General features: G+C 46.7%; 3 protein-coding genes across 5 annotated transcripts in view; 1 reads left to right on the top strand and 2 right to left on the bottom strand.

Moving 5' to 3' along the window:
• The window catches only part of LOC309398746 (lysosomal dipeptide transporter MFSD1-like), a 332444-nt gene that overhangs the window by 199403 nt on the left and 111413 nt on the right, over positions 1 to 21628 (bottom strand). The window lies entirely within an intron of this gene.
• The window catches only part of IFT140 (intraflagellar transport 140), a 74995-nt gene that overhangs the window by 22561 nt on the left and 30806 nt on the right, over positions 1 to 21628 (bottom strand). The window lies entirely within an intron of this gene.
• Positions 1 to 21628, top strand: part of TMEM204 (transmembrane protein 204) — a 30618-nt gene that overhangs the window by 3620 nt on the left and 5370 nt on the right. Inside the window, exon 2 of the mRNA XM_081965949.1 lies at positions 11622 to 11777. Coding sequence (XP_081822075.1) covers positions 11622 to 11777 — 156 coding nt within the window. The remainder of the gene's footprint in view (positions 1 to 11621; positions 11778 to 21628) is intronic.

Below are 21628 nucleotides of genomic sequence, written 5' to 3'. Positions count from 1 at the left end.
CAATAGCAGAGTTTGAAGGGACCTTGGAGGTCTTCTAGTCCAACCTCCTGCCTAGGCAAGAAACTTTATACCATTTCAGACAAATGGCTATCCAGCATCTTCTTAAAGACTTCCAGTGTTGGGGCATTCACAACTTCTGGAGGCAACTTCTGTTCCACTGATTAATTGTTCTCACTGTCAGGAAGTTTCTCTTCAGTTCTAAGTTGCTTCTCTCCTTGATTAGTTTCCATCCCTTGATTCTTGTTCTACAATCAGGTGCCCTGGAGAATAGCTTGACTCCCTCTTCTTTTTGGCAACCCCTGAGATATTGGAAGACTGCTCTCATGTCTCCCCTAGTCCTTCTTTCTCTTAAGCTAAACATACCCAGTTCCTGCAACCGTTCTTCATATGTTTTAGTCTCCAGTCCCCTAATCATCTTGGTTGCTCTTCTATGCACTCTTTCCAGAGTCTCAACATCCACATCACTATATAAAATAGTGATGCAAATGTTCTAGGCTGCATAAACAGAGGGATAGTATAAAGATCACGTGAAGTGTTAATACCACTTTATAAGGCCTTGGTAAGGCCACACTTGGAATCCTGCATTCAGTTTTGGTTGCCACGATGTAGAAAAGATGTGGAGACTCTAGAAAGAGTGCAGAGAAAAGCAACAAAGAGGATTAGGGGACTGGAGGCCAAAACACAGGAAGAACGGTTGCAGGAACTGGGTACGTCTAGTTTAATGAAAAGGACTAAATGTCTTGGCAACTGGCATGTACTTATGACTGTTGAAGTGTCCCAGAGTCACGTGATCCCCTTTTGCCACCTTCTGACAAACAAAATCAATAGGGAAGCCAGATTCCCTTCACAACCATGTTGCTAACTTAACAAGTTCAGTGATTCTCTTAACAGCTGTGGCAAGGAAGACCTTAAAAGGGGGGTGGGGTGGGGATAGGATTCATTTAAAGACTGTCTTGCTTAGCAATGGAAATATGGGGTTCAGTTGTGGTCATAAGGGAGGACTAATTAGCAATATCAGCCAATTTAGACAGTACAGATGGACACAGAGACAGGAGAGACAGAGAGAGAGACAGAGAGACAGAGACAGAGAAAGAGAAAGAGAGAGAGAGACAGACAGAGACAGAGGGAGAGACACAGGGTGGGAGAGAGAGCGAGAGAGCGAGAGAGAGAGAGAGAGAGACAGAGAGAGAAAGAGACAGACAAAGAGACAGAGAGACAGAGAGAGAGACAGAGAAACAGAGAGAGAGAGAGAAAGAGAGACAGAGAAAGAGAGAGAGGAAGAGACAGAGAGACAGACAGACAGAGATAGATAGACATAGAGAGAGAGGGAGACAGAGACACAGAAAGAGAGACAGAGAGAGAGAGAAAGAGGGAGAGACAGAGAAACAGAGAGAGACAGAGAGAGGGAGGGAGGGAGGGAGAGAGAGAAAGCCATCAGTATTTTTGTCATTCTTGGTGCAATTCTCGTGGCTGGAAAAATTCCTTTAATCCTGATTTCGACCCCATTAGATTGGCACAGGGCCATCCTCTCAACTCAAGGATTCTACTCAAGAATTGCCACTGTTGTTTGAGAAGCATGTGTGCCTTTACTGAATGATTTTTATAAACAGAGGGATTAGCTACAACTCAGGAGAAATAAGCAGGGAAAGCTGTTTCCTATCACAGCCAATGAAAGAGAAGAGGAAGATGCTTAGGGGGAAACAGAGTTGGTTCAGAGTCTGCGGTTGATGGCGGAAAGGAAAACGAAGATGGATCCTTCTAGAACTTTGTTAATTCCATCCCTTACTCTGCATCCCATCATGTCCCATCAGGCTTCACAGAAATCAGGGGGGAAGGGGGGGGCCAATGACACCTTTTTTCTACATTGCTGCTCTGCAAGAACTAGTATTTTGGTGACTTATTGCTTCTAGATAGGACAGCGCTTATCTTCACAAAATCGACTGTTCTCCTCCTTAAGTCTTTTAAGCCAGAGGACACGTCACATTTTGAGATAGTGAAAATTTCAAACATGATTCCTGTGCGTGGAGTTTCTTCCATCCATTCATCGGATCTGCAGGGAAGTCACTGGAAATTGGGACTCTCCAGGGCATTGAGTTATGTCCTGGTGAGGGAAATGCCTCTTTCCCCCCAACTTTTGGCCAGTTATTTTGTAAACGCTTATCCGATCTTGCGCCTTTTTTCTAACAGAATAGAATCAAATTCTTGATTGGCCAAGTGTGATTGGACACACAAGGAATTTGCCTTTGGTGCAGATGCTCTCAGCGTACATAAAGAAAAATAAAATAGAATACATTCATCAAGAACCATAAGATACAACACTTAGTGAAAGTCATAGGTTACTAATAAGCAATCAAATTATACTAGGAAACAAACAAAACAATATAAATTTTAAAGATATAACCGTGTTGCTTGTATCTTTAAAACTTATAGTTTTATTTGTTTCCTAGGATAATTTGATGACTTTCACTAAGTGTTGTGTCTTATGATTAAGATGGGGAATCTCCAAACTATGACTATCACTAAGTGTTGTATCTTACGATTAAGACACGGAATTTCCAAACTGGGCCACTTTAAGACTTGTGGGACTTCAACTCCCAGAATTCCTCAGCCAGCCATGCCAACAAGTCTTAAAGTTGCCAAGTTTGGAGAGTCTTGTTCTAAGAGAAAGAACTTGCAATACATCAGCTTTTCAATACATCAATAGTCCCCAGTAAGAAGGTTTCGGGTTTCTCTCCTTGATTAGTTTACACCCATTGCTTCTTGTGCTTTGGAGAATAGCTTGACTCCCTCTTCTTTGTGGCAACCCCTGAGATATTGGAAGACTGCTCTCCTGTCATCCCCTTGTCTTCCTTTTCATCATACACAATTCCTGCACCCGTTCTTCATAGGCTTTAGCCTCCAGCTCCCAAAACATCTGTTGCTCGTTGGTGGGTTGTTGTTGTTTTGTTGCTTATTTTGTCCAGAGCTGAATAAGGGATTGCTATCCAAAGATTGTTTCTCTAGGTACTGTTGCGATGAGCGAAGTGCTCAGGCCAATAGCTGTGGCTGCAAAGGAATCCTATTCACAGCCCAAAGCTACAGCAGTACAGGTAGTCCTCAACTTGCAACAGTTTGTTTAATTATTATTATTATTATTTCTTGGATTTCTAGACCGCCCCCTCTCCCAAAAAGGGACTCGGGGCGGTGTACAGTCAATGCAGATAAAAATACAATCATAAAACAATTAAATGCATTTGGATGGAGGAGATAGGCTGTACAAGAAATAAATATATTCTAAAACCCTAAAAACATCCCCAATTAAAAACCCAAACCCAATTAAAATAAATCCCCGGGAGGTAAAACTAAGAAAGTGCCAGGCCAGCTGATTGAAATAGGTGAGTCTTTAACTTTTGACGGAAGGAACGGAGGTCGGTGGTGGTTCGAATGTCGGGGGGGGAGGTCATTCCAGAGGGTTGGGCCCATCACAGAGAAGGACCTACTCCTAGGTGTCGCCCGCTGACACTGCCTAGCGGACGGCACCAGGAGGAGTCCCTCCCTGTGTGAGCGAATAGGTCGCAGGGACGTGTGTGGTAGGATGCGATCCTGCAGATATCTAGGTCCTATGCCATGGAGCGCTTTAAAGATAGTGATCAATACCTTGAAACGCACCCGAAAGGCCACAGGTAGCCAGTGCAGCTCGCGCAGGAGCGGTGTTACATGGGAGTAACGTGTACTCCCCATGATAACCCACGCGGCTGCGTTCTGAACTAGCTGCAGTCTCCGGATGCGTCCCAAGGGAAGCCCCATGTAGAGGGCATTGCAGTAGTCCAGGCGAGACGTCACCAGCGCATGAGTGACCGTGCGCAGGGCACTCCGGTCCAGTAGGGGGCGCAATTGGCGCACCAGGCGAACCTGGTGGAACGCCCCCCTTGCCACGGCTGCCACATGGTCCTCCAGTGACAGCTGGGCATCAAGGAGGACGCCCAAATTGCGCGCCCGCTCCACAGGGGACAGTTGTTCGCCCCCTATGGCCAGCGATGGTGTCAGCTGGCTGAACCGAGGTGCCGGTACCCATAGGCACTCGGTCTTGGAGGGGTTGAGTTTGAGTCTGTTGTCCCCCATCCAGACCCCGATGGCTTCCAAACACCGGGACATCACTTCGACAGCCTCGTTGGGGTGGTTTGGGGTTGAAATGTACAGCTGAGTGTCATCAGCGTACAGGTGGTACTCAACCCCAAAGCCACGGATGATCTCACCCAGTGGCTTCACATATGCGTTGAACAGGAGAGGCGAGAGGACCGACCCCTGCGGCACCCAAGTGAGTGGCCTCAGGGACGACCTCTGCCCCCCTGTCAACACACATTGCTTCCGGTCGGAGAGGTAGGAGCCGAACCACCGCAGAACGGTGCCTCCGACTCCCATCCCCTCCAACCGGCGCAATAGGATACCATGGTCGATGGTATCAAAAGCCGCCGAGAGGTCTAATAGGACCAGGATAGAGGAACAACCCCTATCTCTGGCCCTCCAGAGATCATCAACCAACGCGACCAAGGCTGTCTCAGTGCTGTGCCTGGGTCGGAAGCCGGACTGGCGCGGGTCTAGATAGTCGGATTCGTCCAGGTGTTGTGGAAACTGCTGCGCCACCACATTCTCAACAACCTTCGCCAAGAAGGGGAGGTTGGAGACTGGACGGTAATTAGCTAGCTCCATTGGGTCGAGCGAAGGTCTCTTGAGCAAGGGTCTCACCACCGCCTCTTTAATGACCGTTTGAAGTTACAACAGCCCTGGAAAAAACTATCATAGCCGTTTTTTTACACATATAACCGTTGCAGCATCCCCATGGTCACATGATTTAAAATTCAGATGCTTGAGAACTGACTCACATTTATGACGGTCCTGTCATCTTGGGCGTGATGTGATCCCCGTTTGTGACCTTCTGACAAGCCAAGTCAAAGGGGAAACCCATTTCCCTTAACAAGTGTGCTACTGATTTAACAACCGCAATAATTCACTAAACAAACGCGGCAAATGTTATAGCCCGTCAGCGGCCAGTGGAGCTGGCAGCAGATTCGGACAGTGAGGAGGTTGGGGAGGAACACGGGCCAGTCCTGGAGTTTGGGGAAGGCTCTGATGAAGGCTCTGTGTCGGAGGCAGAGAGGGGGCCAGAGCCGTATGCCAGTTATCAGCTGCCTTCAGAGTCAGACATCAGTGAGGCAGAAGAACAGCGGGAGCCTGTTCCCAGTGTGCGCATGCGCAGAGTTGCCAGACGAAGGGAACAGCTAAAGAACAGGGGTCAACTTGGGAGTAAGGCCACATGTGGACAATGAATGGCCCCTCCCAGAGGAAATAAAAGGGGAGCGAAAGGGGAGTGGAGTTTGCAGGAGACAATCAGTTTGCTTAATTGGTTCGTGACTCTCCGAGACTCCTTGCCAAGTTCTGCAGATATCTGGCAGCTCCCCAAGCCAGAGAAGGTTTGTGATTGTAAATCCTCCCTCGAAAGACTTTGCTGGATGTGAATGAGCAGAATTCACAGTCAATTAATAAAACGGGTTTTTTTGCCGGGACAAGGAGTTTGCTTCATGTTCTTGGGAAGCCTCGCTCAGAACCGCAAGGGGAATCCTAACACATTGGGCAAAATGCCTGGAAGAAATTTCTCACTTGGCAAATATAAACTCAACCGTGGCCATACGTTGAGGATGACCGATACTGGGGATGCTTTTGAAAGCAGCCGCCGCACGATAGAAAAACAAAAATGGGTCCAAGAGCCAAGGGTGTGAAAGTTCCTTTCAAAAGACACAGGAAAGAAGCCGGGGATGGAAAGCTGGTTTCCTACGAACTTGGGCGAGGAGGAGCAGTGAAGGCAAGGCCGGCCGGCCGGCCTTATTATAGCTCTTTGGGTCAAGCGTTCAAGAAGAGGGAAGTGGTCCCGGAGCGAAGAGGGTCTACGTGATTTGCAGGGAGTACTAAATATAAACACCTGTCCAGTTGAATTATATGACTTAAGCGAAAGACATTTCCCAGACGGAGAGGGGAGAAGGGGAGAGAAGGGAGCCAGGCCAGCCTCGCTCTGTGTGGGAATGGGAAAGAAAGAAATGTTTATAGAGGCAGCAGACCAGATAATGCTGGGATTTATTAATCATGTCTCAGGCTTTGGAAAACAGCCAGGCCAAAATTTAAAAAACAAAACAAAACCCAAAGGAGTTCTCCAAAACTTTAAGAGTTCTTGGAGGTTTCATGTCTTCTTAGACAAAAAAGGGAAAATAAATGGATTTTCCAAGACCAAAACTGGTCCCCCTGTAAGGGCTCAAACTTTGGATGAGCCCAGACATTTTTTTTTCAGTAGCTCATCACGGCTTCACACTGGCTTAATCTGAGGCCATGGCATAGCTTGTTTATTTTTAGCTTAAGGCTGGTTGTATGCAGTCACCGAGTTTTGCTTTTTAAACTTTTTGTTGTTGTTAGTTTCGAAGTCGTGTCCAACCCATAGCAAACCCATGGACAACGTTCCTCCAGGCCTTCCTGTCCTCTACCATTCTCTGGAGTCCATTGAAGCTCACGTGGACTGCTTCAGTGACTCCATCCAGCCCCCTCCTTCTCTGTCGTCCCCTTCTTCTTTTGCCCTCCATCTTTCCCAGCATGAGGCTCTTCTCCAGGGAGTCCTTCCTTCTCATTAGGTGGCCAAAGTCGTTGAGTTTCCTCTTCAGGATCTGGCCTTCTAAAGAGCAGTCAGGGTTGATCTCCTCTAGGACTGATTGGTTGGATGGCCTTGCAGTCCAAGGGACTCAATGCAGGAGTCTTCTCCAGCACCAGAGTTCAAAGGCCTCCATTCTTTGCCGCTCAGCCTTCCTTATGGTCCAACCTTCACAGCCATACATTGCAACTTTCTAAACTTAGCTTCTGGTTTAACTATAGGGCGAACACAGTTTCGGTTCTGTTTTATTTCATAAGCCACAGTTAAACAAACCACAATTTAGAACCATGCGCCTGCTGAAATCCCGACCTAATTCCAGACGTTGCTTACAGGACTTTAAAAATGTAACTTCCTTGTGTCATTTGCATGAAAAAAGGATTTGGGGCCTGTTCAAAAGGGGAATGTAAAGGAAAGATGTCAAATTTGTTGTTTGTTAAAGGTAGTCCCCCGGGACATGGTGGCTCAGTGACTAAGATGCTGAGCTTCTCGATCGGAAAGTTCAGCAGTTCGAATACCTAACGCTGCGTAACGGAGTGACTTCTCCCGTGACTTGTCCCAGTTTCTGCCAACCTAGCAGTTTGAAAGCACGTAAAAAATACAAGTAGAAAAATAGGAACCACCTTTGGTGGGAAGGTAACAGCGCTCCGTGCGCTTTCGGTGTTGAGTCATGCCGGCCACATGACCACGGAGACATCTTTGGACAGTGCTGGCTCTTCAGCTTTGAAACAGAGATGAGCACCACCCCCCAGAGTTGGGAATGACTAGCACATATGTGCGAGGGAACTGGGACAAGTAACAGGAGTTCACTCCGTTATGAGGCACTAGGGATTCGAACCGCCGAACTGCTGACCTTTCTGATCGACAAGCTCAGCGTCTTAGTCACTGAGCCACTGCGTGGCCCTATACTACCTACCTACCTACCTATATATCCAGACTTTTATTCTGAAGTGTGAATTGTTTTTCCCCACAACAGCCACTCTGGAAGTAGGGTAGGCTGAAAAACAGTGAGCTTCTATGACCGAGAGAGAATTAAAATTAGGTCTTGCCACTCTTGGTCCAAAGCCTTAACCCAGAAGTGGGCTGCTGGCAGTTCGTACTGGTTCGGGCGAACCAGTAGTTCTAACCACCGGCTGGGCCTGCCCACTCAAACCGGCATGACCCCATCCTATATATCTCTGGTCCGCTCCCCCCGCCCACACAGCCCAGCTGATTGGTGGACCTCACCCGCTCTGCTCACTGCGGTTGTCCGAGAAGGTGCGCTGGAAGCCGCGTGCATGAAGTCCCCATATCTTAAGCCGCGTGCAAGTGGGGAAGGCGCACGAGTGAAGCGAACATGCGTGTTCACATTTTTGGCCCGAGGCGGCTATTAAATTATATGAAGCCCATCTCTGCCATTACCACTATACCACACTGCCTCTCCAATGTCTTTTTTAACATGATTGTCCTTCCCGGTATTCAGATTTGAAAGCGAGAGCCATCTGCACAAGCCTCTGGAGATGGAGAATTTGATACAGCAAATTAGGTTATTCATTCAATTGATAGGGCGCTGAAATCTGATAACTGTTGTGTGCCTCCATGTTTACGCATTCCTGGCTCGTGTTCAAGCATTGCGCACGTATAGGCTTTCCTCTTGTGGGAAAAGCCAATTTAGGTCAGGAAAACAGGCTGACTGATTTAGGAGCTCACCGCTATTTCGGCTTAGGAATCAGCTGCCACTGCTCTCATGTAAGAGACCAGACATTATATCCATAGAAGCAGCATTAAGTGCTTTTGAAGCAGAGAGATTAAGCCATCCCACGTTGGAAGGGACTTTGGAGGTCTTCTAGTCCAACCCCTGGCTCAAGCAGGAGACCCTATACCATTCCAGTGGCTGTCCAGTCTCTTCTTAAAAACCTTCAGTGATGGGAGCATTCACAACTTCAATTACTGATTGATTGCTCTCACTGTCAGGAAATTTCTCCTCAGTTCTAAGTTGCTTCCCTCCTTCATTAGTTTCCACCCATTGCTTCTTGTCCTGCCCTCAGGTGCTTTTGAGAATAGCTTGACTCCCTCTTCTTTGTGGCAGCCCCTCAAATATCGGAAGACTGCTATCATGTCTCCCCTGGTCCTTCCCACCAAAGGGGGTTCCTAGCGGGCACTTCAAGAGCAGTATCCTATCTCCGTGCTTTGGAAGCCGCAACGGAGGATGGATGCCGCTCTGGGAGTGCGCTCTACGGTTGTACGATCTGCAGCCCACAACTATAGAGCTTACTTCCAGAGCGGCATCCGTCCTCCGTGCTTTCAAAAAAAAAGCCAACAAGTGGCGGGCAGCGCCAGCAGCGGAGATGCCCTTCGTGCGAGCGGGGAGCGGAAAAGCCGCTGCGCAATCCCCCTCTCCAGCCATGCAGAGCCCCATTCACTCACCTAGGGGCATTCTGAAGGCACCGAGCCGCGGGAGGCGGAGAGTGGCAAACAGGTACTCGCGCTGCTTGGTGCCTTCCGGGTACTGCTAGGTCGGTCAGCGGTGCAGCTGCCCGGCTAGAAAGGGGGGTTGCCGGGCGGCTGCTCGCATGTTTGGTAACCTCATGGCTGCTGCATTGCTGCTATGACAGCGCAACACGGCCATTCAACCCTGAGACTGTGCCCGGAACCCAGTCGCAAGGGAGCAGCTGCCCAGCAACCCCCCCTCTTCAGCTGGGCACAGCGCCGCTGACCGACTTAGCAGTACCCCGAAAGCACCAAGCAACATGAGTGCCTTTGCCCCCACCTCGTTCCTGTGGCTTGGCGCCTTCGGGATACCGCTAGATCGGCGAGCGGTGCTCTGCTTGGCCAGAGAGGGGGGGGGGGTTATCCAGGGGGCTTATTTTGGGGGGTGGGCTTATATTTTTGCCCACGCGAAAAATGTGGCAAGGCTTTAGTTTCAGGACAGGTTGTATTTTCGGGGAAACACGGTAGATAGATAGATAGGTAAGATAGATGGATGGATGGATGGATGGATGGATGGATGGATGGATGGATGAATGGATGGATAGATGATAGATAGATAGATAGATAGATAGATAGATAGATAGATAGATAGATAGATAAGACAGATAGGTTTAGATAAGGTAGGTAGGTAGGCAGGTAGGTAGGCAGGTAGGTAGACGATTCATTTATACATGGATCATTTATACAGAAATTGGAAACTTCCAATTTCTTAAATTAGCCCCTGAAGTCCCAACACCGAGCAACATGGGGGATAGAAATGATGATAACAGAAACGCACGTGTGAGATTTCAGACAGGAGATGTCCAACCTCTGGAACAATGCCTGGAAGTTCGCCTTACAAATGTCTCCTTTTCAAAATAAACACGAATATTATCCTTTGGAGATGGCATGTTCATGCTTCTCAGGGCATGGGCATGATTCCCAAAAGTACAACGTTTAGGAAGTCCCCAAAAAATACGCCTGACTAGTCTGCCTAGGCGATAGGATGACATTGTTGTTGTCGCTGTTGTTCAGTTACAAAAGCCACATTCGACTCTTCCCGGTCCCACAGCTTCGGTTAAATATCCCTCACGGAGAGAGAGTCATTTATATCTTGTAGTATAAATATTTATGAAATATTTCAGAATAGAAACACAGAGCCAAATATGAAGAGGGGTGTGTGTGGAGTGTCAATTTGTATCTCACCTCATTTAAATCCCAGCTTTCACATTTTATTTGTGATTTTCCTGGAAGGAGATCGGGATAATTTATCTTTATACTAGCCGATAATCCAACGTTGCCTGGGTATTTATTTAAAGGGGGAAAATGTCCGGACCGAAACGTAATTTCTAATGTTGGATTTTCCCCCTTACCAGAGGAAGGTCCCTTGTGGAGGACGGTGAAGCCGTTACCATGGCAATTCCACTGCGCTGCACAGTAGAAGCCATTTTACGCCAGTACAGTAGAAGCCATTTCACGCCAGTACAGTAGAAGCCATTTTTACGGCAGTACAGTAGAAGCCATTTTTACGGCAGTACAGTAGAAGCCATTTTATGGCAGTACAGTAGAAGCCATTTTACAGCACAGCAAGCTGTAGTTTAACAGAACACACACACCGAGGTGCTATAGGGATGTCTTACACCCACAATATTTTTTTCCAGAGAGTAAGTCATCTGTGTACCAAGCTTAAGTAGCCCATTGGCCAGGTTACCCGAGATTCGATTCACACCCTAAATGCTGCGGTTTGTACTGATGTAATTATAGACCCAACTGTTTATCCCAGTGTCTTTGTAGTATTCTGGATCTTCATTATGTCACCTCCGCTCTTCTTACTGTCCATCTCTCCATTGGCTGGGAGTCAGAGGACACCAATACAAACGGATCTTCTTGGCACATTGTGGCCTGCCGATGGGCACATCTGGAAGACCTGTGGGCAACACACTTAGCCCTTTGACCTTGTCCCAATAATCAGGTCGGCGCCAACGGGTTTTACCAGACTGGCAGCCGTCAAGCTACGACCAAAGATCGAGCCCAAAACGTCCGTGGCTGAGCAAGACTGTTGCTTTGCGAGTTCTGCCCCGTTTTACCGCCTCTCCTGCCACCGTGGTTAAGCGTATCCCTGCAGTTGCTAAGTTAGTAACGCGGTGGTTAAGCGAACCGGGCTTCCCCCGTTGACTATGCTCGCCGGAAAGTGGTGAACGGGGAATCACGTGACCCCCAGGATACTGCGAACGGTCATAAATGTGAATCAGTCTGCCAAGCATCCGAATGCAAAGTACCTGATCGCGCGGATGCCGCAACGGTTCTAAGTGTGAAAAACGGTCGTAAGTCGGGGTTTTCGGAGCCGTTGAAACTTCGCATGGTTGCTAAATGGACTGTCGTAAGTTGAGGGCTACCTGTGTCTAGGCCCTGATTTTCAGAGCCCCCTTCTGAGTTAAAAAAAAAGGGGGGGAAAGCCCCCCCACCCCCTGCTAACTAACAGGTTTCTTTCTCACCGTTGTTTCAGTGCAATTCGATATGATGCGTGCCTGCAATTTGATTGCCACCGTCGCCTTGACCGCCGGCCAGCTCCTCTTCGTCTTGGGATTGGTGGAACTGCCCATCATTTCCCAGGACACCCAGTGGTGGGAAGAAGCCATCGCTGCCGTGTTCCAGCTGGCCAGTAAGTACCTTCGGTTGCCAAAGATGGAAGCTGCCTCGCCTGGGAGGAACCAAAGGGCTCCCAGCTCAAAAGCTTTGCAATTAGGTGGAAGCCTGGCACAAGTGGGTAGGGATCCCGTCCCTTTAGGTGGACACAGAAAGGATGGGCCCCCTCCCGTTCCTTCTCCACTTCAAAAGGGGAAAAAATGGAGGCAGGGGAGAACTTAGGTGGAATGATGGAGTTCCTCTCAAGTATTGGCGAAGGAGGATTTTTTTGTCTCTTTTTCAAGACAGATAAATAAATGTGTTTCTAGGTTTCTGTGAGCACCAATCATGCTATGATGCTTTACTTTGTATGTGTGTGTGTGTTTCTCTCTCTCTCTCTGTCTCTCTCTCTCTCTTTCATGTCTCTCTTTCTCTCCCTTTCTTTCTCTTTCTGTCTGTCTCTTTCTCTGTCTCTCCACCCTCTCTTTCCATGTCTCTCTTTCTCTCCCTTTCTCTCTCTTTCTGTCTCTTTCTCTGTCTCTCCCTCTCTCTCTCTCTTTCTATCTCTGTCTCTGCTCTCTCTTTCTGTCACTCTGTCTCTGTCTCTTTCTTTCTCTGTCTCTCTCTCCCTCTTTCTCCCTGTCTCTCTTTCTCTCTCCCTCTCCCTCTCTCTCCCTGTCTCTCTTTCTGTCTCTCTTTCTCTCTCTCCCCCTTTCCCCCTTTCTCCCTGTCTCTCTTTCTCTCTCCCTCTCTCTCCCTGTCTCTCTTTCTGTCTCTATTTCTCTCTCCCTCTTTCTCTCTCCCTTTCTTTCTCTGTCTCTCTCTTTCCCTGACTCTCTTTCTCCCTCCCCCTTTCCCCCTTTCTCCCTGTCTCTCTTTCTCGCTCTCCCTCTGTCTCTCCCTTTCTCTCTCTCTCTCTACCTGTCTTTCTGTCTGTCTCTCTTTCTCTCCCACCCTTTCTCTCTCCCTTTCTTTCTCTGTCTCTCTTTCCCTGACTTTCTTTCTCCCTCCCCCTTTCACTCTCTCTCCCTCTTTCTCTGTATCTTTCTCTGTGTGTGTGTCTCTCTCTCTCTTTCTGTCTCTCTCTGTCTCTCTCTCTCCCTCTGTCCTATTTACAACGGTTGCAATATCCCAGGGGCGTATGACACCCCCACCCCCCACCCCGTTTTGAGACCTTCTGACAAGCAAAGCCAATGGGGGAGTCAGATTCACTTACCAACCATGTTCCTAACTTAACCATTGCAGAGATTCACTTAACGACGTCTGCGCTGGCTGGGAGATTCTGGGAGTTGAAGTCCACAGGACTTAAAGTCGCCAAGGTTGAGAAACACTGGTATAGGGTCTCTTGTTTGAGCAGGAGGTTGGACTAGAAGACCTCCAAAGTCCCTTCCAGCTCTGGTGTTCTGTATTACTAGAAATCCTGCCTCCATTTCCCCACTCCTTCCCATCAAGAGCAGCCTGAGCTTCTCTTCCCACTGCTCTGCCTGCCACGCTGTCGGGGCTCTGCTCCTCTTTTCTTTTTTTTGCCGAGAGGAAATGCATTTTGGCTGGGTTTAGATTTGTTGTTTCATTGAAAAACAGTACAAGAGTGCGGCCGTGTGCCTTTCTTCTATCGGGGCTGCTAATTTTAGCCCAGGGATTTTTTTTTCCTAGCCTGCAGTCTGTTTTAAACACAGTCAGAGAGAGACAGAAGGGCGCCAGGATTTCCCGACACAGGAGAAGGAAATGCCTGCTGTTACCTGTTATGCAAGCTGAACCTTGAAATCCTCAGCACTGGGAGTGGAAAGGGGAGAGGGACAGGGAGAGAGAGAGAGAGAGAGAGAAAGAGAGAGAGAGAGAGAGACAGACAGAGAGTGAGAGAGAGACAGAGAGAGAAAGGGGGGGAGAGAGAAAGAGAGAGAGAGAAAGCGGGAGAGAGAGAAAGAGACAAAGAGACAGAGAAAGAGTGACAGGGAAAGAGAGAGAAAGAGGCAGAGAGAGAGAGAGAAACTGAAGTTAGAATTTTTCATGCTGTTGGAAGAAACATCCTTCTGGCAGAAAACAACCAAATTTAGAGCTCCTCCTCCTCTCCCCGCCCCCCCGGCCATCGCCCGCAAACTCCACTCCGTTCTAGCACAGATGATGTTACCTACTTTGGTAACGAAATGTCTGCAAGAAAACCACGAACCTCAGAGAGCACCAAGGACCATACAGTTGTCTTCCACCCCCACCCCCCCACCCCCATCAAACCCCATTCCCTTCTAGCATTGATCATATTACCTAGTTTGGTAACGAAATGTCTGCAAGAAACCCCCACCAAGCTCAGAAAGGACCAAGGGCCCTGAATATTGTTGTAGCTACATAAGTATTTCAAAACTTTATTCTTTTTTTTTAAAAAAAAGAAATGATTCCAAAATTAACAACAACAACAAATAGAGTTGTTGTCATAACAGCAAGCCTCTCAATCCAGGGAACAGCCAACGATATGACGTACACATATTCACTTGGCCCCTCAGCTTCGTTTTCATTCCAGCTTCGCAGTCTGCAGACCTGACAGCTGGTTGCATCCCAAAAGAGAAGGAACGTTACCAAGGAAAGCAGAACATTTCAGCCAAACCTACCTCAAATACCCCCTAAAAAAACCCTGACCTTGGCCAGCCAACGCCTGCCATCACACTGACACGGTGGCTGCTTCATTTCGACTTCAGCCACCTGGGTCTCTCCTCCCAAGAGGCGCATCCTTTTTGGGAAACAACAAAAGAAAACGAGAGGAAAAAAAAAAAACCCCACAACCGTAACAAAATACAACTTTAGGAAGAGGAGAGGAAGGAAAGAGGGAACTGGCCCCTGGCAGTTCCAGGACTGGATGGACGGCCCGCACACACCTTACAGGAAAGAACTGTTTGCTTTGGAAAAAGATGGGGACGAAACGGTTTTGTGCAGGGTGAGCTTTGAGCTCCCATCCGTAGGATTGCTTCTGGAGAGGGGGTTTCCAGGAGAAATCCAACCAGAGGTGGGTTCCTACCCGTTTAGACTATTTTGGCCGAGTAGGTAGTAACTCAGCCTGCCATGCCCCGAACCGGTTCTTCTTGGTGGCACCATCTTGTTTTTTTGGCTTCTGCGCATGCGCAGAAGCATTTTCTAGTACTGCGCATGCGCAGCGCATCCCCGAGCGAACCGGCCGTAGCAGCCGCCTGTATCCACCCCTGGAGACATTTCCTGACTGTCAGAGCAGTTCGTCAACGGAATAGCTTGCCCTCGCAAATTGTGGGGCTTTTCCCCCCAAATAGACTAGACAACTATTTGACCAAGGTAGCATAAGATCTCCTGCTTTGAGAAGGGGTTGGATTAGAAGACCTCCAAGGTCCCTTCTGGCCCTGTGATCCAAAGCCAGACAAGGAATAATGTCTGATGGAAACTGATCAAGGAGAGATTCAATCTAGAAATAAGGAAGAATTTTCTGACAATGAGAGCAATCAACCGATGAAACAGAAGTTGCCTTTCGGAAGTTGTGGGAGCTTCATTCACTGGAAGCTTGCAAGAAGAGACTGGAGATCTGTCAGAAATGGTGTAGGGTCCCCTGCTTGGCGGTGGGGGTTGGACTAGATGACCTGGAAGGCCCCTTCTAACTCTGTTAATATGTTAATCGAGTTTCAGCACAAACCTTTTTGAACACCACTTAAGAAATTTGTTCAGTCTGCTTGCATTAATAAGAACATCCCAAGAGATGCCTATGCCAGATTTTATTAATTTGAGCAGTACCGGAACATTGAGATGACATTTTCACACCATGTTGCACTCCCATCTGACACTTTTCTAGCCAATTCTACAGTACAAGGTCCCTTCCAACTATGTTAATCTGTTAATGTTTTTTTAAAAAGTTGAATTTACCTTCTGGATGTTACCCAGGAAGCAGAAATGGTATAGGGTCTGCTGCTTGGGCAGGGGGTTGGACTAGGTGACCGACAAGGTCCCTTCCAACTCTGTTAATCCCAATCTAGGAGCAAAGGCTTGGAGGCTAAAACATATGAATAACGGTTGCAGGAACTGGGCATGGCTAATCTAGTGAAGAGAAGGACCAGTGGAGACATGATAGCAGTCTTCCAATATTTGAGGGGCTGCCACAGAGGGGAGGGGGTCAAGGTATTCCCCAAAGCACCTGAAGTCCAGACAAGGAATAATGGATGGAAACTGACCAAGGAGAGATTCAACCTGGAAATAAGGAGAAATTTCCAGACAGTGAGAACCATCAATTGATGGAACATAAGTTGCCTTCAGAAGTTGGGAGAGCTTCATCACTGGAAGCTTTCAAGAAGAGACTGTACTGCCATCTTTCATAAACGGTGTAGGGTCCCCTGCTTGGGCAGGGGGTTGGACTAGATGACCTACAAGGTACCTTCCAACTCTGTTAATGTGTTTAAAAAGTTCTATGTTCTTAAAAGGATTCATGACAGACAGAAGCAACATCAAACAAGCTTTGATCCTGTTGGCAACATGGAGTTGCTTATCTCCGGTCACTGTCTTGTTTTATTCTTTGAAAAAAAAAAGTTTGATTCCGAGGAAGCAGCGCGACAGAAACAAAGATTTAAAATTTGCACTTTAGCGCTAGATCTGGCTCTCTGCCAGGACCATTCAAGCAGGACGCCGGTTCTTCGGATCTGAAGCACAAGCTCACAAAGTAAGGCCTCTCTCCTTCGCCTGTCCAATCCCTGACACTGCCCTTTCCAAATTTCTTCCTCAACTGCGTTTTCGGTTTCCTTCCTCAACGGAAAAGCAACCCACATCCAATGCTAGTTTGTTTGGTCAGGGATGAGAAAACAAGTCCGGATAAACAGTACATGGCAGACTAAAAAATAAACACAAACCCATCGCTTCTACTGAAAAACAAACACCGTTTTTTTAAAAAAGAGCCTGTGAATATTTTGCAAAAAAAAAAAAAAAGTTCTTTTAGCAGTTTTAAAAGTTAAGATATTTAAAAGCAATTCTGTAAAAAATTTTCAAGCTTTGCACTTTAAAAAAAAAGAATCATGGATAACAAATATTTATCCCTTAATATAAACACTTAAATAAAATATATTTATATTAAGGGACGTGGTGGCTAAGATGCTGAGCTTGTCAATCAGAAAGTTTGGCAGTTCAGCGGTTTAAATCCCTCCTGCCTAAGCAAGGGGCTGGACTAGAAGACCTCCAAAGATACCTTCCAACTCTGTTTATTCTGTTCTGTTCTATTCCAGTCTATTCCTTATTCTATTCTATTATTCTATTCTATTCTATTCTATTCTATTCTATTCTATTCTATTCTATTCTATTCTATTCTAATCTATTCTATCATTTCTATTTCTAATTCTATTCTATTCTATTCCCGATCTTTGCAAGGAATATGAATAGATGGACAAAAATGCCAAATCCAATTTAAACATCCGGCTGATTATGTGACAAACCATAACAACAATACAAAAAAATGGGGGGGAAGAAATCGAAAGAAAAAAGTTAAAATATAAACCTGCAGAACTTCAGGAAATAAGGTTGAAAGGGTGCGATCCAGTTACTTGCATTAGTAACGGATCATTAAATAGAGGATGAGAAAATATATATATATACAAAAAGACGTATTAAAAAAATAACCGATAAGAGTTTTTAGCGAAGCAGGAATGACATTGAGGGATAACTGGTTGTATTCGAACATCTGAAGAATTCTACGGTTCGAAAACCCAAATCCTACGATGCAAATGAAATGCGTTGATGCAGCCGCGTGGGTTTAAGGTTGTAGAGCATAAGAAGGACGTTTGGGGCCTTCGTTAAAGTAGAGCTAAAGTGACATTTAAAGGAAAAAGAAGGACTCTGCTGTTCATTCATACCCACGGTTTCCAGAATTCCTTTCTCCCAGCCCTGTAAAGATTCCTTATTTTGCTTTTTAAAAAAGAAAAAAAATCTGGCAATGCAAGTCACAGTGACAGAAAAAAACCTTCCTCCTCCCCCCCCCCCACCCTGAAAATTCCCTTCCACATTATTCATTCACTAATGTGCGGAGCTGGAGTTCAAGTCAAAAGGTCCTGTGAAGGGAAACAGCCTTGCTAACATCAGTGGTTTTTTTTTTTTTTACATTTTTAATTCTGAGTGGCCCAAGGAAGTCTTCGGAGCTTTGCGGGATGAATAACGGACTCTTTACAATGAAAGCCGAAGTGGCGCAGTGCTGCAGGCTACTTCAGCTGACTGCTTGTTGTGGCCCGCCAGCGGCCAGCAGAGTTGGCAGCATATTTGGACAGTGAGGAGGCTGGGGAGGGACACGGGCCAGTCCTGGAGTCTGGGGAAGGCTCTGATGAGGGCTCTGTGTCGGAGGCAGAGACAGAGCCAGGGCCGTCTGACAGTTATCAACTGCCTTCAGAGTCAGACATCAGTGAGGCAGACGAACAGCTGGAGCCTGTTCCCAGTGTGCGCATGCACAGAGCGGCCCGACGAAGGGAACAGCTAAAGAACAGGGATCGACTTGGGAGTAAGGCCACAGATGCATTATGGTACTCCTCGACTTACGACCGCAATGCAGGCCAACATTTCTGTTGTTAAGTGAGACATTTGTTAGGTGGGTTTTGCCCCCTTTTAGGACCTTTCTTGGCAAAGTTGTTCAGTGAACCCCTGCAGTTGATGAGTTAGTAGCCTGGTTGCGAAGGGAATCTGGCTTCCCCAGGGACTTTGCCTGCCAGACGGTCGCAAAAAAAAGGATCACGTGACCCCGAGACATTACAATGGTCATAAATATGAACCACTTGGCAAGCATCTGAATTTTGATCAGTATGACCGTGGGGATGCTGCAAAAGTCACGACTGTGAAAAACGGTCATAAGTCAGTTTTTTTCAGGGTCATTGTAACTGCGCACAGTCTGTCAGGTTTCCCCAAAATGCCCTAATTGATTCATGAGTATCGAGCCAAGTTTCAATACAAAATCTAACCATTTATTAGGAGCATCATAGGCAAGAACTTTTCCCAGTCAGGCCTAAGCTTTGTTTGATTTATATCTGAACTTTATCCCTGTTCCTTCCCTCCCCTCAGTCTGTGTCATAAATCACATTCCCAAATGAGGTGCACCCCTCCCAAGCCTGCTGCAGTAATCTGAGATCCGACTTCAGCCGACAGCATGCGTGGAATGCGCGCCCCGCTTCTCTTATTATAGCAACCTTAGGAGTTGACACAGTCACTAAATGAACTATTGTAATTCCAGGACTAGGGACTAGTCCTGGACTAGGACTAGGGTGGCTCAGTGGCTAAGGCTCTGAGCTTATCGGTCAGAAAGATTGACAGTTCGGCAGTTCAAACCCCTAGCACCGTATAACAGAGTGAGCTCCCGTTACTCGTCCCAGCTTCTGCCAACCTAGCAATTTGAAAGCACATAAAACTGCAACTAGAAAAATAGGGACCACCTTTGGTGGGCAGGCAACAGCCTTCCGTGCGCCTTCGGCATTTAGTCATGCCGGCCACATGACCACAGAGACGTCTTTGGACAGCGCTGGCTCCTCGGCTTTGAAACGGAGATGAGCACCACCCCCTAGAGTCGGGAACATATGTGCGAGGGGAACCTTTACCTTTAATTCCAGGACTATCTGTATTAACATTTTCCTTCCAGGGATACAATCCAAAGCAACCCGCCTTGCAAATGAGATTTAAACGAGCTCGGAAATCAGTCCTGCGTATCTGGAGCAGCCCTGATGGCTTATCCTGATGACTAATAATTACACTTGAGCTGGCTTGCTTTATCTTAATCTGTCTTGCGCCCAAGAATAGATTTTTATCACAGGAGGCTTGCAAGCCATGCCACGGATGCACGGAGGAGGGGACGCACAGCCAAGTTGGGGACAGCCAGTCCGACTCAGGACTGACCTGACCTTGCCCGCAATCCTAACGGAAATGGTATCTGCAGATCTTGATGTCTGTTTACCCGCCCTGGTGCTTATCCTAGCGTTCCTTCTGCATAAGGGGCCCTTTTGTCTGTGTGAATTCCCTTCTGTTGTGGTGGTGGTTAAGGAAGTGTTTATGAGACAGGGGGGGGGGGGAGCTGGATTTCTCCCCCCCCCTCCTTATTATGCAAGGCCTATTTGCTTCTTTGTATATTGTTCTCCCGTTAGGCTAATTAAACCTATAAATTACTTCCATCCAAAAGTTCATTAACTAAACCGAGGAGAGTGGAGGAGACGGAGAGGGCAAGGGAGACCTTCCAACTCTCTTATTCTATTCTGTTCTGTTCTATTCCTTATTCTATTCAACTCTACTCTACTTTACTTTACTCTATTTCCATTTCCATTTCTATTCTATTTACTCTACTCTACTTTACTCTACTCTATTTCCATTTCTATTCAACTCTACTCTACTTTACTATACTCTATTTCCATTTCCATTTCCATTTCTATTTCTATTATATTCTATTCAACTCTACTTTACTTTACTCTACTTTACTCTACTCCATTACCATTACCATTTCCATTTCCATTTCTATTCTATCTTCCAAGAGACATCCAGCCCTTGCTTATCCATGGAGACCAAGTGCAGCAAGTTTTATGTTTTTGGGTGTTATCATAAAAAGAGGATCTGACCTGGGGCTCTCACATGGCAGTCCAGGTCAAAAGGACCCAGCAGAGATGATACGACCTGAGTCTTCTCAGGAAAGAACAACTGAAGGAAAAACTGCTGGTGACCTTCTACCGCTGTACCATAGGGAGCATTTTGACTTACTGCCCCTGTGTCTGGTTTGCCAATTGCACAGTGGCAGATAGGAGAGCGCTCCAGAGGGTCAACGTCATTGCCCAGAGGATCATGGGTTGCCCTCTTCCCTCCTTGGAAGAGCTTGATAGCTCCCGCTGCCTTAAGAAAGTTCAAAACATCCTTAAAGATCCATCTCATCCTGGGCATCCTTTTTTTTTGAACTATTACCATCTGGCAGGCGGTACAGGACAATAAAAACAAGGAGAAATAGGCTGAAAAACAGATTCTATCCCAGGGCGGTAACTATATTGAATTCTACGGTATAGTGCAATATTAATGCAGTGTCGTTTTTTCAATTTCAATTATATAGCATGTGAAGGATGTTTTTGTGTTTTTATTTTTATAGTTATAATGTACACGGAAGTTGGCATTTAATTTCATTGTATGACAATACCATGACAATAAAGTAAAGCCAGGGGTGAAATTCAGCAGGTTCTGGAGAACCAGTAGCGTAAATTTTGAGTACTTCGGAGAACCGGCAAATGCCACCTCCGGCTGGCCCCAGAGTGGGGTGGGAATGGAGATTTTGCAATATCCTTCCCCTGCCATGCCCACCAAGCCACGCCCACAGAACCGGGAGTAAAAAAAATTGAATTTCACCACTGAGTAAATGAAATGAAATGAAATAAGGAAAGGGAAGGAAAGAAGGGAAGGGAAGGAGGGAAGGAAGAAAAGGGAAGGAAAGAAGAAAGGAGAGGAGAGGAAAAGAAAGGAAATGAAAGGAAATAACGAAATGAAATGAAATGAAATAAGGAAAGGAAGGTTAGGGAAGGGAAGGAGAAGGAAAGGAAAGGGAAGAAGGGAAGGAAAGAAGGGAAGGAAAGAAGAAAGGAAAGGAGAGGAGAGGAAAGGAAAGAAGGAAAGGAAAGAAGGGAAGGAAAGGAGAGGAGAGGAGAGGAGAGGAGAGGACATTAGAACCACTACTGACCTCCGCTCCTTCCGACAGAAATTGAAGACACACCTGTTCCGACTGGCTGGTCTGGCATAATTTATAACGTCTACCTCCTGGCATACACATTTTTACTGGTTTTTAGAGGGATAGTTTTTTAAATTTAATCTGATATGACATTGGGATTTTAAATTTTGTACATTTCAATTTATTTATTTAGCTGTACAGTTTGGCATATTTTATCCTCCTCTCATATACGTATTTATGTA

This window comes from Natrix helvetica (genome assembly GCF_964273705.1).
Source record: "Natrix helvetica genome assembly, chromosome: 13".
In the NCBI taxonomy this organism is placed as follows: domain Eukaryota; kingdom Metazoa; phylum Chordata; class Lepidosauria; order Squamata; family Natricidae; genus Natrix; species Natrix helvetica.
Note: the sequence above shows the minus strand (reverse complement) of the source record. Positions and strands in the feature narration are given on the sequence as shown.